The sequence below is a fragment of the Molothrus ater genome, chromosome 28 (genome assembly GCF_012460135.2).
Source record: "Molothrus ater isolate BHLD 08-10-18 breed brown headed cowbird chromosome 28, BPBGC_Mater_1.1, whole genome shotgun sequence".
NCBI classification, from domain to species: domain Eukaryota; kingdom Metazoa; phylum Chordata; class Aves; order Passeriformes; family Icteridae; genus Molothrus; species Molothrus ater.
Window position 1 is genome coordinate 1,270,124 of NC_050505.2, and position 24,955 is coordinate 1,295,078.

A 24,955-nucleotide genomic window follows, 5' to 3' on the forward strand; every position below is an offset into this window, starting at 1 on the left:
GGTTTGGGATGGGAAGGGGGCGGCTCTGGGGGTTGCAGCCAGGCTCGGGGGGCTCGCTCAGCTGTGTGCTGTTCCCCAGAAATATCAGACATTCCTCTTCTGCTGCTGGAATACCCGGCTGTGTCAGAGGAGGGAGGGCGATGCCAGGGAAGGGTTTGGGGGTCACAGCAGCCCCAGGGCTGCTCTGCTGCTGGGTTTGTGCTGCACTGGCAGCTCCTCCTGTCGGGATCCGTGCAGCAGCCGAGCTGCTGCCAGCTCCAAAGGCAAAAAGCATCCTGGATCCCTTCCCTGATCCCACTGAGATTCCTGTGGGATCTCTGGGGGCTCTGAGCTGTCCCCTGCGGTCACTCCTGACCTTCCTGGTGACAAGGTTTAATCCAGCTCAACCAGGCACAGCTGCCAGCCAGGAAAATGGGCCAGGAGGGGCTGAGAGTTCAGCGCTGGAGCTTTGGCAGGTGTCAAGGGAAAAGCCAGAAATCCTCCCCTCTTAATCTCAGGCTGCGCCAGGGATCTGCATTCGGTGTCTAAAGCTCTGCTGTTCCAGCCTGCGGCTCACAGGAGGGGTTTGGGCGGATAAATTCAACCCCCTCACTCCAGATTTTGCCCCAGCATCTTATGAATGCTGGAAAAACCCAAAATTCCCTTTAACACGTGGCTCAGCCGTTTTATGCTGTGGGGTCTTTAACCCCTGCCCCTAAAGTGGCTCTGGACAAACCCAGGGGAACTCCCAGCCCCATAAATCTGTCACATCCCTGAAATCCACTTCAAAATTCCCCAAGGAGCAGAGCCAGCCCCGCAAATGGCTTCAGATGCAAATTTATGGCAGCTGAAAATGCCACATGGAGCAAATTTATGGCGTGGCCTGGGCCAAGTGGGGTTTTTGATTCACAAAGCTCTTGCCCAGGGGTTGGCCAGGACAAGGTGAAGGCGACCTTGGGGTGGTTGGCTTGGAGCAGGGACCGAGTTCTTGGCCAGAGAAGGAGGGAAATGTGAGGACAACCCATGGAGAAGGGAGATAAGAGGCACAGGGAGCCGGGGCACAGCTGGAGCTGCTGAGTGAGGAGAGAGGATGTGGGTTTTGTTTCCTTTTCTGATTGCTGGGCTTCCTGCAAGGCCCAAATTGAGGGAATTCCCCCGGCCACGAGGCTCTTGGCTTGGTGCTGCCTTGCTGCTTGGTATCAGCAGTGTAAATACATTTTTTTAGTGATTTTTCAGCCTGTAGGTGTTGGTTTTTTTTGGAGTTGCTCGGATGATTTGCTCAGTGGACTCTGGGGCATGGAGGTGCCACCTGGAAAAATTCAGATTTCTTCCCAAATGAGAATAAAGTGCTGGATTATTGAAGGAAGATCTGATGCTTGTGGGTCGTGTTGGTAGCCCAAGGAGCATTTTTATTGCTCAGAAATAATTTTGCTTGTGAACAGCAAAATAAGTCCTTGTTTTCCAGAGCTTTGGCTCGCTGGTGAGGAAGGATTTGAGGTTTTAATGGCTTCAGTGGTGACTTAAAAATTTTGTCCAGCCTGAAACTGGGAGCAAAGAAACCCCCACGGGACTGGGGACACCAGGGCACGGTGTCACCTCCCTGTCCCTACAGGCCATTCACGCCTGGGGACAGCTGAGACATCAACAAAACGGGATGGGAGCAAGCTGAAAATTCCAAGAAAATGACAAAATGGCTTTTTTATGGAGCAGGGAGAGCAGAAACACCGGGGTGGGCGCTGGTTTATCTGGGTTTCACATCAACAGGAAGCCAGCCCCGGCTGGAGGGGGGGAAGTTCCAAACAATGCTTTCCTGGGAAGTGAAAACAAGATTTCAATGAACTTTTAAGTGAAACTCTGCTCGGGAAGTGACGGTTCTGCATTAAATAAACAAAGAGCTGGAGGCTTTGCACGTGTGGGGGAGCTCTGAGAGCTCCTCACTCTCAGCTGATGGTCATGGGGAACCTCGACAATTTTCTATTTTTGCCTCAGCTGGATGTTAAAGCTCCTCTGAGGAATATTGTGGCCCCTTGGCAGCGATGGGAGAGCGCCCATGTGGGATGTGCTGGGGGTTTTTGCCTCCTCTGCCCCTTCCTTTCCCTCTCAAAGCCCCATTTGTGGCCCCATGGCTCAGCCCAGGTGGAACTTGGCTCCCAGCTCGGCTGATTTGGCTTCCACGGGTGCTTTGTTGCTGTTAAAACAAGCCCCAGACTTCTCCCTCCCTTCCCTGCCTTCAGGTGGTTGCCTTTTATTAAGAGCTTTTTAATCTTTGATATTAACAGGAAAATAATTTCCTCGGCTACCTCTCTGTTTTGTCAGCTCTGAGAGGCTTTTGAGCAGCTTTTGGAGCTGTTTGCTGGGGATGCAAATGCAAAATATATTTATTTTTGTATCTGTATTTAGATATCCGCTCCCAAATGAATTGATGTTGGGACTGCAGTAATTTTATTCCGTTGATTCCTTCATTTGATTAATTAAATTAATTTTGTGCTGATTACTTTGAAAGCTCTATATTATTTATTATTTATTATTTATTTATTATTTATTTCTTTATTATATAATTTTGTTTGGTTTGGGTTTTTTAATTTTTTTTTCCAGAATATTGGGAAATATCCCTCATGAAAGCTGGGAGAACTGAGGGGTTTTGAACAGGTTTTCAATGGTGTTTTTTACCCAAATTTTGAAGCACAAGGCAGCATTCTCTTTGTTACTCATCCCAGCCTGGAATGAGGGGGGAATTCCTGGACTTCCCTGGGCTCTGAACATCACACCCAGCACAGTGCCAGAGGCTTCCCAGCTGGAAAAACCAGATTCCTGCAGTCCCACAGGGTTTAGTCAGGACAGGGAACCTGGGAACACCCTGGGGTGGCCGGGACAGGAGCTGAGCTTGGGTCTCATGCCCTGGAAAGGCTGACCTGGAACAGAGACTGGGCAGAGCTAAAGAATAAAGCAGGGATTTATTAAAAGGATCTCCTCAATGGGTCCACCTTGGGCAGCACAAGAGCCCAGCCAGGGCTGCACCCAAAATGAACCAAAATGGTCCCAAAATGAACCCAAGATGAACCAAAATGGTCCCAAAATGAACCCAAGATGAACCAAAATGGTCCCAAAATGAACCCAAGATGAACCAAAATGGTCCCAAAATGAACCCAGGATGAACCAAAATGGTCCCAAAATGAACCCAAGATGAACCAAAATGGTCCCAAAATGAACCCAAAGTGAACTAAAGTGGTCCCAAAATGAACCCAAAGTGAACAAAAATGGTCCCAAAATGAACACAAGATGAACCAAAATGGTCCCAAAATGAACCCAAAGTGAACTAAAATGGTCCCAAAACGAACCCAGGATGAACCAAAATGGTCCCAAAACGAACCCAGGATGAACCAAAATGGTCCCAAAATGCACAACAGGCCATGGGGTCTCTCACTTTTCTAAGTTTTGGTCCATCAGCACATTGGAGTCCATGGTCCAATTCCAGGTTTGTGTTACCAAGTCCCATCCTGGTTTTGTCTCTTCAGCCCACCTTGTTTGTGTTCCTGTATTGGTTGTCCTTGGTCCCCAGCTGGAGCAGGAATTGTTTTTTCTCCCTGCTCTGTGCCCAGAGCTCAGCATCCCCCAAAATGAAACCCAGACCCACACACTCAAGCAGCACAGAAACTGAAAAATACAAAATCTCAAACCTGAGGTATCATTTCCCCCACCCCAGGAGCCGTTTTGACACCAAAGCTGCCTTTTCCTACAGCAGGATCCTCTCCAGAGGGGAAAATGCTGCCTGCAGCCTCTCCCAGGGATTTTCCTGCTTCTCCCAGGCACAAGCAGGGGGAGGAGGAGGATGGAGGAGGAGGATGCTGGTGGAAGTCACCCATCCCTGGGGTCAGATTTCCAGAAATGTGGCAGGGACAGCAAAGCCAGCAGCTCTGGAGTCACCCTGGCCTGGGTTTGGAGACCACAGGGGTTTAAAAATTAAATATTCCAGTGGTTTCCTGCCCCTCGGGAGCATCACACAGCAGAGGGTGTCTGGCCCTGGCATTTTTCCATGGATTTTTCATCCTGGTAGAAGCTGGACAAGTTTCCTGCTGCCCTTTAAACTCTCTCCTGAGTGGAGAGAATACAATCTTTGTTTAAAAAACCTTTTTTTTAATTTTTTTTTTTTATTAGGGAGGAAGCCATGGTTCATCTTACATAGGAAGATGAAAAATTGTAAAATTTTACATTTTAAAAAATGCTCCCATGAGTTTTGCTTCCTGAGCATCACTGGGAGATCCCCATGCACCTTTTCCATTAGCAAAACCTTTTGGGCTGATTTTGGCTCTGCAAAGGGTTTTTCTCAGCCTCTGGAGACTGAAAGAGGCTTCACATGAGACTAAAAATAGAATAAAAGTTTTTAAAGTGTCTCTCTCATCTGGGCTTGGGGGGAAAAAAAAATCCCTGTTCTGAGTTCATCCCATTTTGGGTTCTTGCTGTTGTTTGGGGACTCTGCAGAGGGTTAACCAAAAAAAAAACCCCAAAACACTGCAAAGGGTCTGGAGAGGATCCTGAGGCAGACCTGGGGCCATGGAGCTGCTCCAGGGCTGGAAGCCCTCTGGATCCTGGGGGAGCTGGGGGTGTTCAGAGGGGAAGGGAAGGATCCAGGGAGAGCTCAGAGCCCCTTGCAGGGCCTGAAGGGGCTCCAGGAGAGCTGGAGAGGGGCTGGGGACAAGGGATGGAGGGACAGGACCCAGGGAATGGCTCCCACTGGGAAAGGGGAGATTTGGGTGGGATATTGGGAAGGAATGAGTGTGGGGAGGGGCTGGGATGGAATTCCCAGGGAGCTGTGGCTGCCCCTGGATCCCTGAAGGGTCCAAGGTGAGTTTGGAGCACCCTGGGACAGTGGGAGGTGTCCCTGCTCTGGGATTTCCATCCCAAACCATTCCATGTTTTGCCAGGAGTTCCTTGCCCACATCTCCACCTCTCCCGGTGCCCTGCCCTGCCTCTTGCTCAGCTTCCATCCGCATCCCCATTTCTGCAAGGAAATTCCTGCCTTCCTCACCATTCCATGACCACATTTCTGGGCATTTTCTGCTGATCACCAGCTTTGCCCGGTACTGGACACCCCGGATTTTCAACCCCCCCCATCCATGTGAGGATGCAAACCCCAAACCTGACTCAGCCCGGCATTCCTGGGAAAAGCCTGACTCACGTGAGCCCCATTTGCCGGCTCAGGGCTTTAATTACGGGCTGTGCCCATCTCGGCAGCGTGGGAACGGGAGCCATTAAGCCCCTAAAAGCTCCCGATCATTCCCAATCCATTAATGTTCCTAATTAGTTAAACCCGGCCGCCTCTTTCCCCTCGCCGGGCTCGCTCGTGTTCTCCGAGCGTGCAGCCACCGCTCCATTATGTAACGATCCCCTCGCTGCTGGAATCCCAACTCACACCGGGCTCTTCCCCACTATTATTTTATTTCATTTACTCGCATGTGCCTCTTCCCCGGAGCCCATCAGGCAATGGGCGAGCCGGGCAGACCCGAGTGGGGCTCGCAGCGCTCCTGACCAGCCCGAGGAGCTGCGGGTGCGGTTGGGGGGCAGCGCCCGGGGCCGTTCGGGGCCGTTGGGGCGGTTGCCGGGGGTTAAAAGCCGTTGGCAGAGCCGGAGCAGCTGCCTGCCCCTTCCCTGGGCTTTGACTTTCGTTCCCGGTCCCTGTGTCCCTTCCTGCCAAGGAAACCATCTCCACGGCAACCTCAAACCTCCGGGCTGTGCCTCGGAGCTGCTCTGCCGTCCCCAGGACCCCGGTAAGTGGCTCTCTGGTGGCCCGGGGCTGCGAGGTTTGGCTGCTGGGCTCGGCAGGGGGGTGCGGGACCCGACCCCCTTGTCCCCCTGTCCCCGTGTCCCCTTCGAGGTTTAAAAAGGGGTGGCCAGAAGGTGGGAAAAGCGCTGGAGGGGGTGGCTGGGGCAGCCTTGGCTTGGGGACATGTCCTGCTGTCCTGGCTGGGTGTGTGTCCTCGCACGGACCACAGCCAGCCCTGATCCCGATTTTCCGTCGGGTTTGGGAGAGCAGCAGGTGGGGATGGGGATTCTGTCCCCTCTTGGTGTCCCCGGGATGGCTGCGGTGTCACCACGTGGGGACATTCCCGGGGCCACGTGGAGGGGAACAAGCGCCAGCCCTGTGGGAAAGGCTCCTCCGAGCTGGGCTGGGCTCGGGATTGCCTGGAAAAATCAATTTCTCCTGGAAAAGAAGAGCAGGAAAAGGAGTTCTGGAATAAATGGGATTAAAGTTGTGGAGCTGCAGGAGAAAATGATGGACAAGTGTCGGATTAGGTTCTTTTTTGACTCCGAGATGGGGTAACTGAGAGGTTTGCATCTGTTTGTGTGAAAAATGCCAATCACTTGTTTTTAGAATTTTAAAAGTTTAATAGTAATAAAATGGTTATAAAAATAGTAATATAATTAGAGTAATAAAAATTGGGACAATTTGGATTGGGACAATACAAGACAATAAAAACAAAGAGTTACAGACAGTCCCAGTACCTCTTTCTGGGCAAAATAAACCCGAAAAAGGCGCCACGTTAACAGAGCATTAACCCTTAAAAACAACAGCCTGTTGCATATTCATACACGATGCATAAATTCCATTCAAACAAAGAATTCCGTCTGGGCAGTGTCAGCTTCTTCCTCTGAATCCTGATGGCTCTTCAGGGCTGAGCAAGGCGGGAAGAAATTTTCATTTCTTCTGATAATGGAGCAATTAATTCTCTTTCTCTGAAAGATTCAGGTGTCCTGTGGCTGCTATCTGGTGCAGGTACCTCATTCCTCTCTTTAAAAAATATCCCACATACATCGTTTCTGTTTTAACTACAAAAGTTCCATTTTAACTACAAAACTACATTTACCATCCTATTAAAATGTTAATACAGCACTACTAATCAATACAACATAATACATATAGTAAATATCTGCGTAGGGCCATATAATATGCACTTTTCACTTGTAAGCCTTGAGGTAAGAAACTTAGAAATACCATGGAATAGGACAGACTTTGTTGAGAAATATAACTAGAAACAAGTTTCAAGGATGGCCTCACAAATAAAACTAAATACTTTAGAGAAATAGAACTGTGAAAGATGCATTATAGTAAAAGCCACAAGGAGTAATTCTAGATAATGAACTTGAAAGCATTTACAGTATGGCATGGCAAAAGCTGATAGGCCAAAAATGTATTGTATAATATGTATCTTGCATATATATGTATTATATATGTTATATATATTATATATACGTGTTATATATTGTATATATAATATACAATATAGTATATTATATATTATATTTTCATTATTTTATTATTATATTATTAAATATAATATATTATTACGTATTTTATATTATTATATATCACAATTATTATAATAATATTATATTTTCATTATTTTATATATATTGTATATTTTTATATTTATATATATATAGTATGTTTTAATTGTAATTAAAAAATTGTTGGCTTCTGAGTGTAATGGTGTGAGTTATAACAATTGAATATATATAATATATAAAAAATAATATATATTATAGATATATAATATGTATGAATATATAATATAAATATGTAAATAAAATGTATGTAGAAATTGAATTATATCTGTATTGCCTCACCCTTCACATGACACTACAAACAGAATAAAAGGTTTTGAAGTGTCTCTCAGTTACCCCATCTCTAAATCAAAACAGGACCTGATCCTACAGACCAGGGCAGGGCTGGGGCTGGTTTGGGCTGGGGGTGCTGGCTCCCCCGGGGCTGACCCTGTTGTCCCCATGTCCCCAGGGCAGGATGAAGCTGCTGGGGGCCGTGCTGGTGGCGCTGTCCCTGCTCCTGCCGGGCGCCTGGGCCAGCGAGGCCTCCCGGACCTGCATCTTCCAGACCCTCAGCGAGTCCGACCACGAGTTCTGCAGGTGAGCCACGCTCCGGGGCCTCTGTCACTGCCACTGCCTTTGTGTCACCTCCTACCCAGCCTGGCCTGGCCTGGCCTGGCCTCTGTCACTGCCCAACCTGACCATTCCCTTTGTGTCACCTCCGACCCGGCCTGGCCTGGCCTGGCCTGGCCTCTGTCACTGCCCAACCTGACCATTCCCTTTGTGTCACCTCCTACCCAGCCTGGCCTGGCCTGGCCTGGCCTGGCCTCTGTCACTGCCCAACCCGACCATTCCCTTTGTGTCACCTCCTACCCGGCCTGGCCTGGCCTCTGTCACTGCCCAACCTGACCATTCCCTTTGTGTCACCTCCGACCCGGCCTGGCCTGGCCTGGCCTGGCCTCTGTCACTGCCCAACCTGACCATTCCCTTTGTGTCACCTCCTACCCAGCCTGGCCTCTGGCCCCTGCCTGTCCCCAGCCTGGCCTCTGTCCCCTGCCATTCCCTTTGTGTCACCTCCTACCTGGCCTGGCCTGGCCTCTGTCACCTGCCCAACCCGGCCATTCCCTTTGGGTCACCTCCTGCCCAGCCTGGCCTCTGTCTCCTGCCTGTCCCCGGCCTGGCCTCTGTCCCCAGCCTGGCCATTCCCTTTGTGTCCCCAGCCTGGCCATTCCCTTTGTGTCACCTCCTGCCCAGCCTGGCCTCTGTCTCCTGCCTCTCCCCTGCCTGGCCTGGCCTCTGTCACCTCCCCAGCCCGGCCATTCCCTTTGTGTCACCTCCTGGCACAGTTCATCCCAGTGTCCCCTTGCTGTGAGTTTTGGCTCTTTTCCTCCTTTTCCTCCTTTCCTCCTTTTCCCTGGGTCTGGCATTCTCTGGGGTTATTCCCCAGCTGTGCAGAGGCTCTGGAAGTGGCTTTGGCAGCAGCAGGGATCTCAGAAGTTTTCCATGGAAAGCTTCAGAGGAAGGAGGCTGCTTTTCCATGGAATGCTGGAATGCTTCGGGTGGGAAGGGGTCCTAAAACCCATCCAGCTCCAACCCCAACTATCCCAGGCCCTAAAACCCATCCAGCTCCAACCTCAACTATCCCAGGCCCTAAAACCCATCCAGCTCCAACCCCAACTATCCCAGGCCCTAAAACCCATCCAGCTCCAACCCCGACTATCCCAGGCCCTAAAACCCATCCAGCTCCAGCTCCAACTATCCCAGGCCCTAAAACCCATCCAGCTCCAACCTCAAATATCCCAGGCCCTAAAACCCATCCAGCTCCAACCTCAACTATCCCAGGCCCTAAAACCCATCCAGCTCCAGCTCCAACTATCCCAGGCCATAAAACCCATCCAGCTCCAACCCCAACTATCCCAGGCCCTAAAACCCATCCAGCTCCAACCTCAACTATCCCAGGCCCTAAAACCCATCCAGCTCCAACCCCAACTATCCTAGGCCCTAAAACCCATCCAGCTCCAGCCCTGACTATCCCAGGCCCTAAAACCCATCCAGCTCCAGCTATCCCAGGCCCTAAAACCCATCCAGCTCCAACTATCCCAGGCCCTAAAACCCATCCAGCTCCAACCCCAACTATCCTAGGCCCTAAAACTCATCCAGCTCCAGCCCTGACTATTCCAGGCCTTAAAACCCATCCAGCTCCAACTATCCCAGGCCATAAAACCCATCCAGCTCCAACTATCCCAGGCCCTAAAACCCATCCAGCTCCAACCCCAACTATCCCAGGCCCTAAAACCCATCCAGCTCCAACCCCAACTATCCCAGGCCCTAAAACCCATCCAGCTCCAAACCCAACTATCCCAGGCCATAAAACCCATCCAGCTCCAACTATCCCAGGCCATAAAACCCATCCAGCTCCAACCCCAACTATCCCAGGCCCTAAAACCCATCCAGCTCCAACCCCAACTATCCCAGCCCTAAAACCCATCCAGCTCCAACCCCAACTATTCCAGGCTGATCCAAGCTGGCCTTGGACACTTCCAGGGGTGAGCTCCTCTGGGGATCCCATCCCAGCCCCTCCCCACCCTCCCAGGGAGGAATTCCTTCCCAAAATCTCCTGAAGAGCACACCAGGAGCACAGGAATTCAAATATTCTTCAGCAGATTTAGGGAAGGAATTTCTAATCATAATCATTTATAATAGTTTATAATAATTCCCGTTCTCCCACCCTTTCACCCTGCCGGCATTCCCAACCCCATCCCAAGCCTGCACTGGCAGCAATTCCCACCTCCAGGCTCATTTTGCTCCCTGTCCCCTTTTTCCAGGGGGGATTTGGAAATCATCTACCCCGAGGTGGGCGACGTGAGCTGCTCCTACATCCCCAAGTGCCACGGGTACCGCCAGAAGCTCAGCGAGGAGTGGGGCAAGCCCCGCGTCCGCTACCCCTGGGCCAAGAAGGTGAGGCCCCATTCTGCTTTTCCTGGGGTCAGGGGGACTTTAGGAGCTTTTTTCCCACTTTTCTTCATTGATTCAGGTGTTTGGTTGGAGGCTGAGCTGTGGATAAATGGAATTGCCTTTTTTTTGTGATTTTTTTGTAATTTATTTTTAATTTTTTTTCCTACACTGTGGCCATTAAATTACCTTTTCTCACATTCAGACTTCTTTTACTACACTGAAAAAACTTTTGTATTTTTATATTTATATTTATAGTTCATATTATACTTTATTATTTGTATACTCTATTTCTATTTTATTTCTATTTTATTTCTGTTTTATTTCTATCTTATTATTTTTATATTTCATTATGTTTATATATTTCATGCTTTTATATATTTTTATATTTTTGCATTTCTATTTTTAATTTTATATTATTTTATATTTTTTCCTTTGGCCATTTACTAAATAATTATCTTTTCGTACATCATACCCATTTTACAGCTATTCCAGCCATGTTGTAGCCATTTAATGAATTCTTTTCACCATATCACCACATTTCAATTTAGAATATTTGCTGCATTGTAACCATTATTTCTCCTATAAATGCAGTAATTTATAATTTCCCCTACATTCACTTTTAAAACAATTAATTAAATTTTAATATACTGTGACCATTTAAGTGGCCAGAGCATAGCAAAGCAATTAAGTTATTTTTTCCTGCTACATGTGGCCACTTTGTAATTTAATTTTTTGCTATTTGTGGCCTCCTAATGATTTAATTTTGTGCTCCACCACGGCTATTTTTAAAAAGGAATTAAATGGCCACAATGTAGGAAAAATAGGAATTAAGTGGCCAGAAGTAGAGAAAAATTTAATTAATTTAATATCTATGTTGTGGCCACTGAATATTTATAATTTTTGCTACATTTTGGCCATTTCAATTTAGTTTCCTCTACTTTGACCATTTAATTTTTGGTATATTCTGACCACTGGATTTTTTTTGCAGTCCATTGTGGCGGTTTCATTTTGTTGCCACAACTCAGCCAAAAAAAAAAAAAAAAAAAATCAAAAAACCTAAAAAATTCAGTCTGAAATTTTCCACGGCGGATTTTAATTTTACAAATTTTTTTTAGTCAACTTTTCAAAGCCCTCCTGGCTTCGGGGTGGGATTTGGGATCCGCGATGGGATTTGGTATCGCGGGTGGGATTTGGGATTTGACATGGAATTTGGGATCCGCGATGGGATTTGACATGGAATTTGGGATCGCCGATGGGATTTGGGATTTGCGATGGGATCGGCGTTGGGAATTGGGATTTGCGATTTGGGATGGGATCGGCGTTGGGATTTGGGATTTGGGATGGGATCGGCGTTGGGATTTGGGATTTGGGATCGCGGGTGGGGGGGAATCCCGGTGCTGCTGTTCCCTCTCGCCACCACCAGGTGGCAGCATTGAACTGCCCGAGCTCCAGCGCCTCCCGGACTGGGAGGAACTGGGATGAACTGGGATGAACTGGGAGCGCCGGGATCTGTGCTGAGCGTGCCGCGGGCACTGGGAGGGGACAATAAATGGGGTGACTATGGGGTATTTTAGGGGACACCCCGCGCCGTGCCCTGCTGTGATCCCAAACCTGTCCCAGGATGCAGCATCGTCTCGTAGCGTTCCCAAATCCCGGCGGAGTCCTCGCTGGCACCCCAAAACCCGCCCTATCCCAATAATTTCTGTAATTCCCATGGCCAGCTCCAGCCCTGGGAGCTGCTCAGGGAGAAGTCAGCTCTGCTGGCGTTACCTCGGAGGGTGAACAATCCGTTTTTCCAGCTCTTCCCCCCCAGTCTGGGAAGTCTCTTCCCCCTGCGGATCACTCGGTTGGAAGGAGAACTTTTCCCTAAAGATGTCTGATTCTCCAAAAAAAGCAAAACAAAACAAAAATCCCCCTTCCTGGCAGTGGCTGCTGCACGCAGACCCATCCCCGGCTTTCCAGGAGTTTGAAGTTTCCCAGGCATGGATGTGGGCAGTTGTTTTTCCTTTAATTTTACTCCTGGAAAGCAAAGCAGGGCCGGGAGAAGGGAGGGGACTCTCCGGGGATGGAACGCGGCTGCCGGCGGCTGTGGGAAGGATTTTGGGGAGCAGAGCCAGACCCTGCCAGGCTGTGCCAGTGGGATGCGGGCTGAGCATCCCAGAATCCACAAAAAGCAGGGAAGGCTGAGCCGGGAGCTCGGGGGTGGCACCTGTTTATTTCGGGATGGAATTCCAGCTGTGCCTCGGGGGTGGCAGGTCCCCAGGGAGCCCCTGGCACGGGCGGCGGCTCCCGCTGGCACCGGGAGCGGCTCCGCTGAGGATTTGGCACCGTTTCCTTCCGAGACATCTCGGCACATCTTGCGCTGAGGCGGCATCTGAGGACACGGGGCCCCGCTGCCTCCCGAGCTTTGGGGTGGGTTTCTCCTCTGGCCTTCCCCAAAAATGCCTCCCCAGCTCTGCACAGCTGGGAATGATCCAGCTGCTGTGCCCAGAGTTCATTCTGCACGGCCTTAAACCTCCTCAGTTTTGGGGGTTTTTTTGATAGGAATATGCAATTTTTTTACTCCTGAACCCCTAAGGATGCTTTGGGATAATCTTTTTCCCTCTTAAGCTCACCCTAAATTGAGTGGGAACAAGAGCTGTGGCATGAGAGTTGTTTTTATGCTTTATGTGGGTATTTCTAAACCCAGGAAATTTGATTATTCCTAATTTATTCCCAAATGGGAGTGGGAAAATTTGGCAAAGCGAGGAGATCTCCATCTCCCTGTGGTGCTCCAGTGGGATGCTCCAGCTCAGTGATCCTGGATGGGGTGGGGAGGGCTGGCTGAAGGGCTGGAGATGCTTTTCCCATCCAAATCCGTGGCAGAAAATCTCGGGGTTTGAGGATGCAAACTTGTGTAGGAAGTGTCGGCTCTCTGTGGAACACTTTGTCTCTTCAAGAAAAACAACCACCAAAAAAGCCAAATGCGGAGTGTTTGTTTTTCTCTCTAGAAATATTTATCAGTTTTCTGAAAAGTGGGGGGGGGGAATGGGAGGTTTCCCATTCTTGTCCCACATATTTGGGATGTGTTTGGGGTCACCTTTGTGCCCAAGGTCTGTCCCTGCAGCTCCTCAGGGAAGGGAACATCGATGGTTTGGGGTGAGGAGCTGGAAGTGGGGTGGCATCTTGCAAATTTGAGCTCTGACGGCAGCAAAATCTGGCCTGGGGGACTTCAATGCATCACTTTAGGGTGGATTTGAATATTTTGTCATGTTTAAACACTGAGCTGTCAAACCCAGCTTTATCAAACATCGATTTACTGCCCAAAAAAAACCCATTTTGGGGCAATTTTTAGTGCCATGAGGGCACCTGTTGTGTGTGGGGGCATCTTGGTGAGCAATAGGCTCAGGGAAGGGAGCCAGGGATGCACTGCCAGGGACAGGAGAGGGGTTCTGGATGGATGGAGACCCTGGAAAACCTTGAACTGCCCTGTCCTGGTGGGCAAAGATCTGGGAATATCTCTCAGGAGATCAGCCCTGGGATGTTCAGGATGTTCAATCCATGGGAGATCAGCCCTGGGATGTTGAGGATGTTCAATCCATGGGAGATCAGCCCTGGGATGTTGAGGATGTTCAATCCATGGAGAATGCAGCCTTGGGATGTTCGGGATGTTCAGTCCATGGGAGAGATCAGCTCTGGGATGTTCAGGATGTTCAATCCATGGGAGATGCAACCCTGGGATGTTCAGGATGTTCAATCCATGGGAGATCATCTCTGGGATGTTGAGGATGCTGAATCCATGGGAGATCAGCCCTGGGATGTTCAGGATGTTCAATCCATGGGAGATCATCTCTGGGATGTTCAGGATGCTGAATCCATGGGAGATCAGCCCTGGGATGTTCAGGATGTTCAATCCATGGGAGATCAGCCCTGGGATGTTCAGGATGTTCAGTCCATGGGAGATCAGCCCTGGGATGTTCAGGATGTTCAATCCATGGGAGAGATCAGCCCTGGGATGTTCAGGATGTTCAGTCCATGGGAGATGCAACCCTGGGATGTTCAGGATGTTCAGTCCATGGGAGATCAGCCCTGGGATGTTCAGGATGTTCAATCCATGGGAGATCAACCCTGGGATGTTGAGGATGTTCAATCCGTGGGAGATCAGCCCTGGGATGTTCAGGATGTTCAATCCATGGGAGATCAGCCCTGGGATGTTCAGGATGTTCAATCCATGGGAGATCAGCCCTGGGATGTTCAGGATGTTCAGTCCATGGGAGATCAGCCCTGGGATGTTGAGGATGTTCAGTCCATGGGAGATGCAACCCTGGGATGTTCAGGATGTTCAGTCCATGGGAGATCAGCCCTGGGATGTTCAGGATGTTCAATCTGTGGGAGATCAGCCCTGAGTTGTTTAGAATGTTTGATCCATGGGAGATGCAACCCTGGGATGTTCAATCCATGGGAGATCAGCCCTGGAATGTCCAATCCTCACTGCAAAACTCTCCTGAGCACATCCCAATCCTCCTTTGGGTCCCACTGCACAGACCTGACCTCCAAACCCCAAACACTCCAGTACCCAGAGCACCTTCCCAAAATCCCCAACCCGGGAGCTGCTGGGGGCCCTTTCCCAGCCCAGGGAAGCAGGAGAGCATCTGGGAGGACGGGAAACGCGGCCTCCTTGTCCTGCCTCGATATTGCTTTGCTCAAGCAAAAATAAATTGGAAAAGAAAATTGGCCCTTGCAGCAATTTGGGGCAGTTTCTCGATTGTGCAGCGTGGCAAAGCCCCCGACGGTGATGGATCGCTGCATTAACCCAAAGCTGCGTCCCCTGATTCCCTTTTATTACCACTCGTGGTGGCAGACAGAAAAACAGATTACACTGGAGATCAAATCGATAGGAACTTTATTTACTGGCCTTTTAAAAACATATTTCTGGGCTTTATAAAAACATACGGCAGATGCCAGGGATGGGCCTTGTCTCCTTGTTAAAAAGCAATTTACCTGTGCTGGAGCTGCTACCTTTTACCTGCTCCTCCAGATTTGTTTTCATCCCAAGCTTTGACAACTTCCTTAGAGGCTTCTTTAGGCCGTGCCATCACTTTTTTAGGATACAGGAAGGAATTGGATTTTTTTTTTTTTTCACAACAAAATCTAGAAATAAAGTGTTTTTCTCAGGGTTTCTACCCCAAACTCAACTTTTTAAAACTTGTTTTTGCAAGCAGCCAATTTGCACATCCCTGAGCTCAGCTCCTTCCTGCTGCTCCTCAGCTCTCTGGGATAAAGACATTTCCAAGCTGGGATGAAATGGGGCCGGGGAGGCAGCTGGAAAATCCCCCCCAGCTGTGTGACCCATGGGCTGGGACCCTCAGGGCTGCCTTTGAGCTTTCTGTGCCTAAACCTGTGACCAGCACCCAGGGCTGGGGCTGTGGGGCTGGAGAGGTCCTGGGAATTGGAGCTGTGCCCCTGGGAATGGGAGCCCAGGGAGGGAAGAGCAGGAGGAGGAGTTTCTCCCAAGAACCCTCAGAAAATCCACTCTGGTTCTTTTCCCCTGATTCTCCTCCCCCTTTTGTGAAGCACTTGGTGGCCTGGCTGGGGACAGGCCTGGCTTGGGACAAGCCTGATTCATAAAGAGTTTTGTGTTCCCATTATTTGGGCACTCATTTGTGTGAAGAAATTCATTTCTTTTAACAAAGGCAAGGGCAGCTTTGTTCCATCTCCTCCCGGGATGTGCTGCAGGGGTGGCAGGAGGGGACGTGCAGCTGGCTGGGGAGGGACCTTTTTGTGGCACTCAGGTTCCATGCCCGCCTTGCTGGAGAAGATGGTTGGAAGCAGAAGATTTCTGACAGTTTGTGTATCCCTGCTGGCTCATGGAGCCGTCTGGAGCTGAGGAGCCACCAGCGTGGTTTTCTCCCTCTCTCAATCCTGTCTGGGCTCCTCAGAAACAATGGCCCAACATTCCTCGCCGCTGCTGTCAGCCGAGATTCCCGGGATGAGCCCAGGCCCCCGGTGATGAGCCCCTCCCTGCTGGGTTGGGTTCCCATGCCCTGGGATGGCTCCGTGGCATTCCAGCACCCCCGAATTCACAGGGGGAATGGTGTGAGGGATCTCGGCTTCCACAGGGCCTCTTTGAGGGCTTTGGAGCGGGGTGGCAAAGCCAAAATGAATGTGTGTGCTGAGGGCTCTGCGTGCTGCCTCAGCCCTGTCCTCTGCTGACCCCGTGCCACCGTTCCACGGGGGATTTATTGGGATGTGATCCCTCCGAGCCAAGCACTGCTCAAATTCCCATCCTTTAGGGGAGCAGGAAGGTTTTTCCCCTTGATGGGAACGGCTGGAGTGGTTCACCAACATCACAGGGGTGTTGTCCCCCACTGGGCCCTGGTGCCACCGGAGGGGACCGGGGGGCAGCTGGTGCCACACGCCAGGAGAGCCTGGTTCCATGAGCAATCCTGGCAGGAACGTCACTTCACATCCATCTCCTGACCTGCCCGTCCTCTGGACCTTTAACCACCCCGGACAAACACCATTGCCCCGAAGGGGGAGGCTGGGCAGCACCTCCAGGTCATCCCATGCCTCGGCATCCCCTGCTCGCTCCTCGTTTTCCGCAGCAAAAAAAAAAAAAAATGTTTGAAGGCGCCGCTGATTTTTCCCTTTGATCCCTGTAAACACTATACAGTAATCAAAGTTTAAGCTGCTTTGGGTGAAATAATTGCTTAACAATCATATAAGACAAAGTGATTCAACAAATGACAATTAGGACTTGTGATCTACAGAACAGATGCATTCAGTGTAGCATATTATAATGTGCTAATAGGAGATTGACAGCACAATAATAGGAGAGAACAGCCACTCAGCCTATAATTCCCAACCAAATGTGAGGCTGTCCACAGAGCTCAAATCCGAACAGGCTGTAAAATTAGAGGTAAGAAGGCACAAGTTTCACAAAGACTCATTAGCAGGTTGGCTGTGAATTTCCAAGGAAGGGGGGAAAATTCCTGCTGGAGGATTTACTCGCGAAAGGAAGGAAGGGGAGGGGGGGAACTTCAACCTCCGCACGTCTTTACGCTGGGAATGAGTAACCTCGATCACACTGGGCTCCAACAGGCTGGAACTGTTGCCGGATGCCAGCCAGGCTTGGGAGCAGAGGGCGGGTCCGGGCTCGTCCTGCGGGGGATGCACCGAGCAGACACCGGTGTGAAGGACCAAATGAAATGAGGATTGATATGAGCACGGAGCTCCACCGGGCGTTCCCGACGGGAATTGGGCACTTCCCAAGCCTTAAATGATACTGATGGGTGACAGGGGCACCCTTTAGCCCTGTCCATGGCAATTAAGGCTTGTGCTTTCTCTTCTCTGTGGGGACATGGAGGGATGGGGACGTGTGCGGGAGTGGAGCTGTCAATCTCCACAGCCCTGGCACATGCGGAGGCAGGAGCTGGGATCCATCCCTGAGCCCCTCCACACCCCGGGATAACATTCTCTGTGTGCTGCTCTCTCCTCTCTCCTTCCTTCCAGAGAGATCAAAGGAACTTAAAATTCCCAGCTCTGGTGACAAAACAGATTTCAGCTCGTCTCGTCCTTCCCGTGCCCCGCGCACGTGTTCCACCAATGTGGAATTTGGCCATATTTTATTATTAAATAAACATGCCAGAAAATGCACTTTTTGTGCATGGGGGAGGATGAGAAGGTTTGGTAATTAAAACTTCCATCCATCAACGCTTTGCTCCCGGAGATAATTGTGTGGCTCCCGCAGATGGATGTTTTGTATGGAATTAACCAGTGGGAATTGGTGCTGCTGTGTCTGAGGGGATGGGATGTGCCAGGGGCTGCCCAGGATTCCAGTGGAACATCCTGGGGAAGGTGTGATCATGCTCTGGTTGGGAATTTGTTGGGAATTTTGCTTTTTGTCTCAGTTTATTGCACAGGCAGGTGCTTTAGATCCAATTCATTTTCACCTGCAAATCCCAAAACCGCACGGATGCACCTGTCAGGTGGGTCTGGCATAAAAAATATAGATTTTACGTGAATTTTATTAATTGCAGAGCCAAACTGAGTTATAGAAACAGATAAGTCTGTTGAAAACAATATGATTTTTCTTTCCCCTTGCCCCATCTTTGGATTTTCCCGGCATGCCCAGCCTGTGATGTGCCAGTGTGGGTGTCGTGGGGCACTTGGCATTTCAGAGCCTTTAGCCAAGGTGACACTGGAGAAAAAGCTGCAAAGATCCCTCCCCTCATCCCCTCTCCAGGATTTATTTTTGAGGAGACCCTTAGGAAGTGCTGCCCCCGCAGAGGCTGGAGCCCATCTGGGTTTCAGAGCCTCCACGGGGTGATCGATGGCAGATCAATGAGCCCCAAGGGGACCTGTCACCCTCGTGGTGTCTCCTGACATGCCCCGGACCCGCCTGGGCTGTTTCAGAAGGAATTAATGGCATTTTGGGTGGGCAGGAGGGTTTACAGCAGCAGGCAGGTTCCTCCCGATGCTCCTGGCGCTTGAAAATGGAATTTGCGGGGTTTGGAATTGTCTTTAATTATGGGGGAGCTGGGTATGGCTCCCCTTCATCTTCCTGGCATCCTCCTCATTCTCCCAGCTCCTCCTGATTCTGTGGAGCTTCTCTGCTCTGGCCTTGGACATTTTTTGGGCTGGGAAAGGCTCCAGGACCTCTGGAACTCTGGGCTGGGTGTGCTGGGGGGGTCTTTGCTCCGTCACTCTCCCCACTCCAGGCAGGTGTTGCTCTCCCTGATTTTCAGAGGGCTCTGGGAGCGGCCAGGCTCTCCTGGCTTTCCCTGGGATGTGACGAGCTGCTGGATACACGGCTGAAAAATCTGGGAATTGGGAATTGCCAGGTGCTGGGTGGAGGGCAGCGAGGTGTGGGAGAGGTGTTTGCCTGGCAAACACACCCTGACCCTGCTGCCACCCTCCCGTGGGATTATCCAAGCATCTCCCAGCCCGGCTCTGGCATCTGGGATGCCTCGAGCCTGCTCCGAGCCCGAATTTTGGCAGCAGATGCCCCCGAGCAGCCCTTGCCAGGTCCCTTCCTGGCAGGAAATCCTGCTCTGTCCTGCTCTGCCGCTCCAGCTGCACTTCCCAAACATCACCTCCCACTGCAGGGAGCATCCCGGGGAGCTCAGCCCCAGCCCTGGGCTCGGAGCATCATTCCCGGGAGCCTTCCCTCCTCCCCTGCAGCCTCTTCCCCGGTGCCTCCCCGCCAGCACAGGAGCCTTTTTTCCATGGATGAGTAATTCTTCCCAATTTGGGGGCTCCTTCCTGCGCTGTAACAACCCCGAGCTCGCCTGCCTTTTTCTTTTTCCAGCTGCCATCTCCAGCAGAAATTCCCCCTTTTTTTTCTTTTTTTTTTCTTTTTTTTCCCCGGCAGAAGGGGAGGGGCTGGGAGGAGGGGAGGGGGGGGATCTCGGTTATACAATCCGGGGTTGGGGCGACTATTTTGGATCCCTCCTTCCTGCCTCCAAATTGCAGCTCCGAATGTGACAAGTTACAAAACACTTGAGTCATTTCTCTCTCTCTCTCTCTCTCGCGCGCGTTGCCTTTTTCCCCCACAAGGGTTTGGGTTGGTTTAAATGGAGGGAAAAAAAAAAAAAAAAAAGAAAGAAAAAAGCAGGATGGGGATGGGGATGGGGATGGGGATGGGGATGGGGATGGGGATGGGGATGGGGATGGGGAGGGGGGAAAAGGCGGCTCCCAGCCCGGGGGGCTGCGGGCAGCCCCCACGCAGGGGAACTCGCGGGGCTGTTTATGTAAGATGCTCATGTTCTGCTGAGCTGCAGCGAGAGCTGTTGTCGATTCCCAGGAAAACCCACGGCTGCCCACGTAGGATCTCCCGAGCAGGGTTGTGTAACGGGGAGCCAGGCAGCCGGGGGGGGTCGGGGGGGGGTCGGGAGATCCTGCCTGGGGAGGGGGGAAAGCAGGGATGGCTGCGTTGGAAGGAGTGGGAAAAGTCCGCGGTGCCGGGGAAAATGCGGCTGCTGGGATGTGCTGCGGTGCCTCAGCAGGAGGTTTTGGGGTGCTCTGGGCTGCTCTCACCTCTCAGCACAGATCTGGAATTAATTGAGTCACTGGGTGACTTCCCAGCATCCCTGTTTCCTTTGGATCTTGGGAGGAAAGGGATTTTTGTGATGAGATTCAGTGTTGGAGTAGAAGAAAACATCAGCGATGGTTTGGTGGAGGAGGTGGCCTGATCCTGAGCGCTCCTGGATCGTCCCAAGGGGAGGTTCAGGTTGGATTTCAGCAGGAATTTCCCTATGGGAAGGGTTGTTCAACCTTGGAAGGGGAGGTTTGGAGTCCCCATCCCTGGGGGTGTGCAAGGAACACCCAGATGTGGCACTCAGTGACAAAGTGGGGATGGGGCACAGCTGGGACTCGGTGATCCTGGAGCTCTTTTCCAACCTGAATGATCCAAGGATTTGGGAAAAGATCCCTCCTTTCCCACTGTCCCCAGTGGATCTGCACCACCAGCCTCAAAACCCGAGGGAGAGGCTCCAAACCAGCTCTGCACCCCACCAAAATCACCATTTCAATGCTTTTTTCCCTAAATCCCAAAAATCCGGGAATGCTGGTGGCTTGTGCTGCTCCAGCCCGTGAGGAGAGGAGCCCTCTCGAGGTGCTGGGATGGGAGCTGCGTGTGTTACATTTTTATCCCTATTTATTCATGCAGAGCCGAGGCGCGGGGCGAGGCGCCCTGCTCGGGAGCTCTGCTCTCCATGAGAATGCTCCTTCATTTACATCCTCCCTCCTTCCCCACAACTGAACTTATCCCAGTTATTTTTATTCCTCATGTGTATTTTTTTTTCCATTAAAAAAAAAAAAAAAAGATTGGGGGAAGGGGAGGAGAAAAGAAAAAAAAAAAAAACCCAAAAACCCAAGCATCACCACCCGTCTAAATTCACCTTATTTTTACTTCTATTAAAATTTCCCCTCTGGAATTTTGATAAGCCAGAAAAAAATGAGGCACATGAGAGAGCTTCACCTGAGGGGAGAGCCGAGGCCCGGGGATGAGGGGGAGGAATGTGTTTTGGGGCAAAGAGTAAGTTTAGAACTATTTTTCTCTTAACTGGAGCACTTAGCTGCACTGCAAGCCATTCATCTTGTGCTTTAATAACTCATTCTCCCTGTGAGATGGGATATCACAGCCCTGGATATTGCTTTTCTTGGGATCCAGGATCAAAGATGAATCTGCTTCCTCTTATAAAATACGTTTTCATTGGGATTGAAATAGTTTTCTACACCCTGATTTTCCCCTGTATTCTGGGTGTTGAGCTCTTCTTTGCCCCAAATCCCCTTGCTGGCCTGGTATTTATTCATTTCCCTTCCCAAACGATGGAAACAAAAATTCCCTCATTTCCCCCCATCCCGGGGGAGCTCCAAGTGCTGCCATTTGCCTCGGGCTGTCTCTAATCAATCAATAAATCAGATATTTGTGATTTATAGAGGATATTTTACATCCTGGGGTCTCCCTTGCTGTTGCATTTTTGGGGTGCCACGGGCTTTGTGACAATTTTATCCTTTTCCTGCCACTTTTTAATCAACAATCCATCCCCTGGAGCAAACATTTCCCTGTGCAGCAGCTTGTGCTTGTCCCCTGGGGGTGTGACGAGTGTGCAGGGCCTGGATTGCGGGCTGGGGAAGGAGGCTGGCAGCGTTCGGAATCCTGGAAGGTTTTTTCTGGGAGCAGAGGGAGCTCTCGGCTCGCGACTCCGCCGCTTTTCCCGGCGCCGCCTCGCCGGGATGAAAAAATCCTGAAACAAAACTTCTCCCTTTCATGTTCCCCTCGGCCCGACTGTCTCTTAACTACGCATTTGATCTCGGCATCTCCGCGAGAAGGTTCAGAGCCTGATCGGGAATGAATGGGAAGCAGGAATTAAGCAGCGGATCAAAGCGTGGGGAGCGGAGCGCGGCGGTGGCCGGGCGGGGACGCGCTGTGGTGGCACCGAGGGGACACGGGGGACACGGCCGGGTGGCTGCTGCCACCCAGCACAGCCCGGGCACACGGGGCCAAGCGCCGTGACAAGAGGGGGGGTCACCTCCTGTGGCCGGGGCTCCAGGGGCTCGTGGCTCTCTGGCTCCAGGGGTTTTCCAGGGTTTGGGGATGCTGGAGGCAGCCGCGCTTCACGCAAGGATGGGAATTCCCTCGTTAAACAAATATTTGGTGAGCGGGGAGAGGAGGGGAGGCAGCAGCGCTGCTGAGACCCTCAAAATGCCGGGTTCCCAAAATACTGAGCCCCCCCAAAATGCTGCACTGCCCCAAAATGCTGCACTGCCCCAAAATGCTGAGCCCCTAAAATGCTGAGCCCCCCAAAATGCTGCACTGCCCCAAAATGCTGAGCCCCTAAAATGCTGCACTGCCCCAAAATGCTGAGCCCCTAAAATGCTGCACTGCCCCAAAATGCTGAGCCCCCAAAATGCTGAGCCCCCAAAATGCTGAGCCCCCAAAATGCTGAGCCCACCAAAATGCTGAACCCCCAAAATGCTGCACTATCCCCAAATGCTGAGCCCCCAAAATGCTGCACTGCCCCAAAATGCTGAGCCCCCAAAATGCTGAGCCCCCAAAATGCTGAGCCCACCAAAATGCTGAGCCACCCAAAATGCTGCACTGCCCCCAAATGCTGAGCCACCCAAAATGCTGAGCCCCCAAAAATGCTGCACTCCCCCCAAAATAATGGGCCCCCCAAAATGGTGCACTATCCCCAAATGCTGAGACCCCCAAAATGCTGCACTGCCCCAAAATGCTGAGTCCTCCAAAATGCTGCACCCCCCCCAAAATGCTGAGCCCTCCAAAAATTCTGACATCCCCAAAATGCTGAGCCCCACAAAATACTGCAGACCCCAAAAATGCTCAGCCCACCAATTGCTGAGGCCCCCCAAATGATGAGCCCCACAAAATGCTGCACTCCCTCCTCAAAATGCTGAACTCCCCAAAATGTTGAGCCCCCAAATGCTGCACTCCCCCAAATTGCTGAGCCCCCCACAAAATGCTGCAGCTCCCCAAAATGCTGAGCCCTCCAAAATTCTACGGAGCCCAAAATGCTGCAGCTCCTTGAGATACTTCAGCCCCCAAAATGCTGCAATCCCTTAGGATGCTCAGCCCCCCCAAGATGCCCCAGCCCCCCCAAATTCTGCACCCCCAAAAATTCTGCATCCCTTAAGAGGCATCACTCACAGCCCAGAGGAGGACAATGACAGAGCTGGGATTACCCTGAGGTGGCAGCAGTGTCTTGCACCCACCAGATTTGCAAAATCAGAGTTTTTCTCCACTTAAACTGTTAAATTCCTGTCTGGACCCGGCTGTTTTGGGGGGATAATCCTGGATGGGAACAGGGGGCACGTGCTGGGCCCTGGAGTCAGGATTGAGTTGGGACTTTGCCCTGGTTTGTGCGGCAGCTGCTGGACCTCGTCCCCTCCTCGCTGCTCCCAGGAGTTCTCCCTCCTCACAGAGGGGCAGGTCACAGCAGCCTTGGGATTTGCCAGATTTCTTCCAGCTGGAGTGAAAAGCCTGGGAATTTGGGTGGAGAGCTGGCCATGAGGGAGATCAGGGCTCCTGGTGGCTGGGAACAGGAGCAGCTTGGCTGCTGGGTTGTGGTCAGTTTGGCCTTTTCCTTTTCCTTTCCTTTTCCTTTTCCTTTTCCTTTTCCTTTTCCTTTTCCTTTTCCTTTTCCTTTTCCTTTTCCTTTTCCTTTTCCTTTTCCTTTTCCTTTTCCTTTTCCTTTTCCTTTTCCTTTTCCTTTCCCTTTCCCTTTCCCTTTCCCTTTCCCTTTCCCTTTCCCTTTCCCTTTCCCTTTTCCATGGGGTATCCATGAGATGAGCTGGTCCACAAGAGGCTGCTGGCAGAGGGAGCTGCTGTCTGGCACCTTTCCCTTTGGAAAGTGAAGGAATATTTGGCAAAGTGGACTTTTGTTACCTTTTGGTCTTCTCTTGTTGGCATGTCACTGTAGGGACAGAGGAGAGATGAGCAAAGCCACTCTGGCCCCTGCAGTGACTGCAGCCTTCACACACGCAGTTTTCCCAGCAAAATCCAGTATTTGGGATAGGGATACCTGCAGGAGGATGGGAGAATCCCTGTGGGGTCCCCACCTGAGCAATGCCACCCATACCCCACCCAGGCACCCAGAGTTTAAACCCCAACAGACACCATCTTTCCAGGAAAATCCTTTATAAACCATGTAACCACCTACAGCCACGGCAGGAATTGCACTTTTCCCAAGGGCTTGAGGCCACAAGGCAGAGCTGTGGCCAAGGAAAGTCTCAGCCTCCTCTTTGCACACCTCAACACACCAAAAAACCTCCTCCACGAGGCCAAGCGTGCAATTAAAACCCCACTACGCGCACACACAAACCCGTGGCAGCCTCCAAACAGTGAATTAAACGAGGATGAAAGGCAAATGCCAGCTCTGGCAAAACCCTAGGAAAGGAGCCATCAGCTCTCTGCAGCGTCCTGGGAATTTCAAACCACGCCAATGGAATTTGGCCGCTCCATTTCATTCGCTGTCAATCAGCGTCGCTGCTACTGATGCTTCCTCCTTGTTTGAGATTCCCCCATTTCTTTTGGCGATGCCCAGAGCGCAGTTGTATCCCAGCCAGGCAGCCCTCACCACCAAGCGATTAAATCAGCGGGAAAAAACCCAGGAGAGACGTCTCCTCTCAGACATAATAGTAAAACAGGGGGCGGCAGGGATGGGAGGGGGGCGACGGCTCCGGGTCTATTTCTGCTCTG

At 51.0% G+C, this 24,955-nt stretch overlaps 1 protein-coding gene across 1 annotated transcript in view; it reads left to right on the plus strand.

Annotated features, from left to right (window-relative positions):
• The first annotated feature begins 5,193 nt into the window (after positions 1 to 5,193).
• PEBP4 (phosphatidylethanolamine binding protein 4) overlaps positions 5,194 to 24,955 on the plus strand; it is a 75,380-nt gene continuing 55,618 nt past the window's right edge. The window contains exons 1-3 of the mRNA XM_036396857.2: positions 5,194 to 5,744; positions 7,772 to 7,899; positions 10,125 to 10,257. Coding sequence (XP_036252750.1) covers positions 7,778 to 7,899; positions 10,125 to 10,257 — 255 coding nt within the window. The 5' untranslated portion in view covers positions 5,194 to 5,744; positions 7,772 to 7,777. The remainder of the gene's footprint in view (positions 5,745 to 7,771; positions 7,900 to 10,124; positions 10,258 to 24,955) is intronic.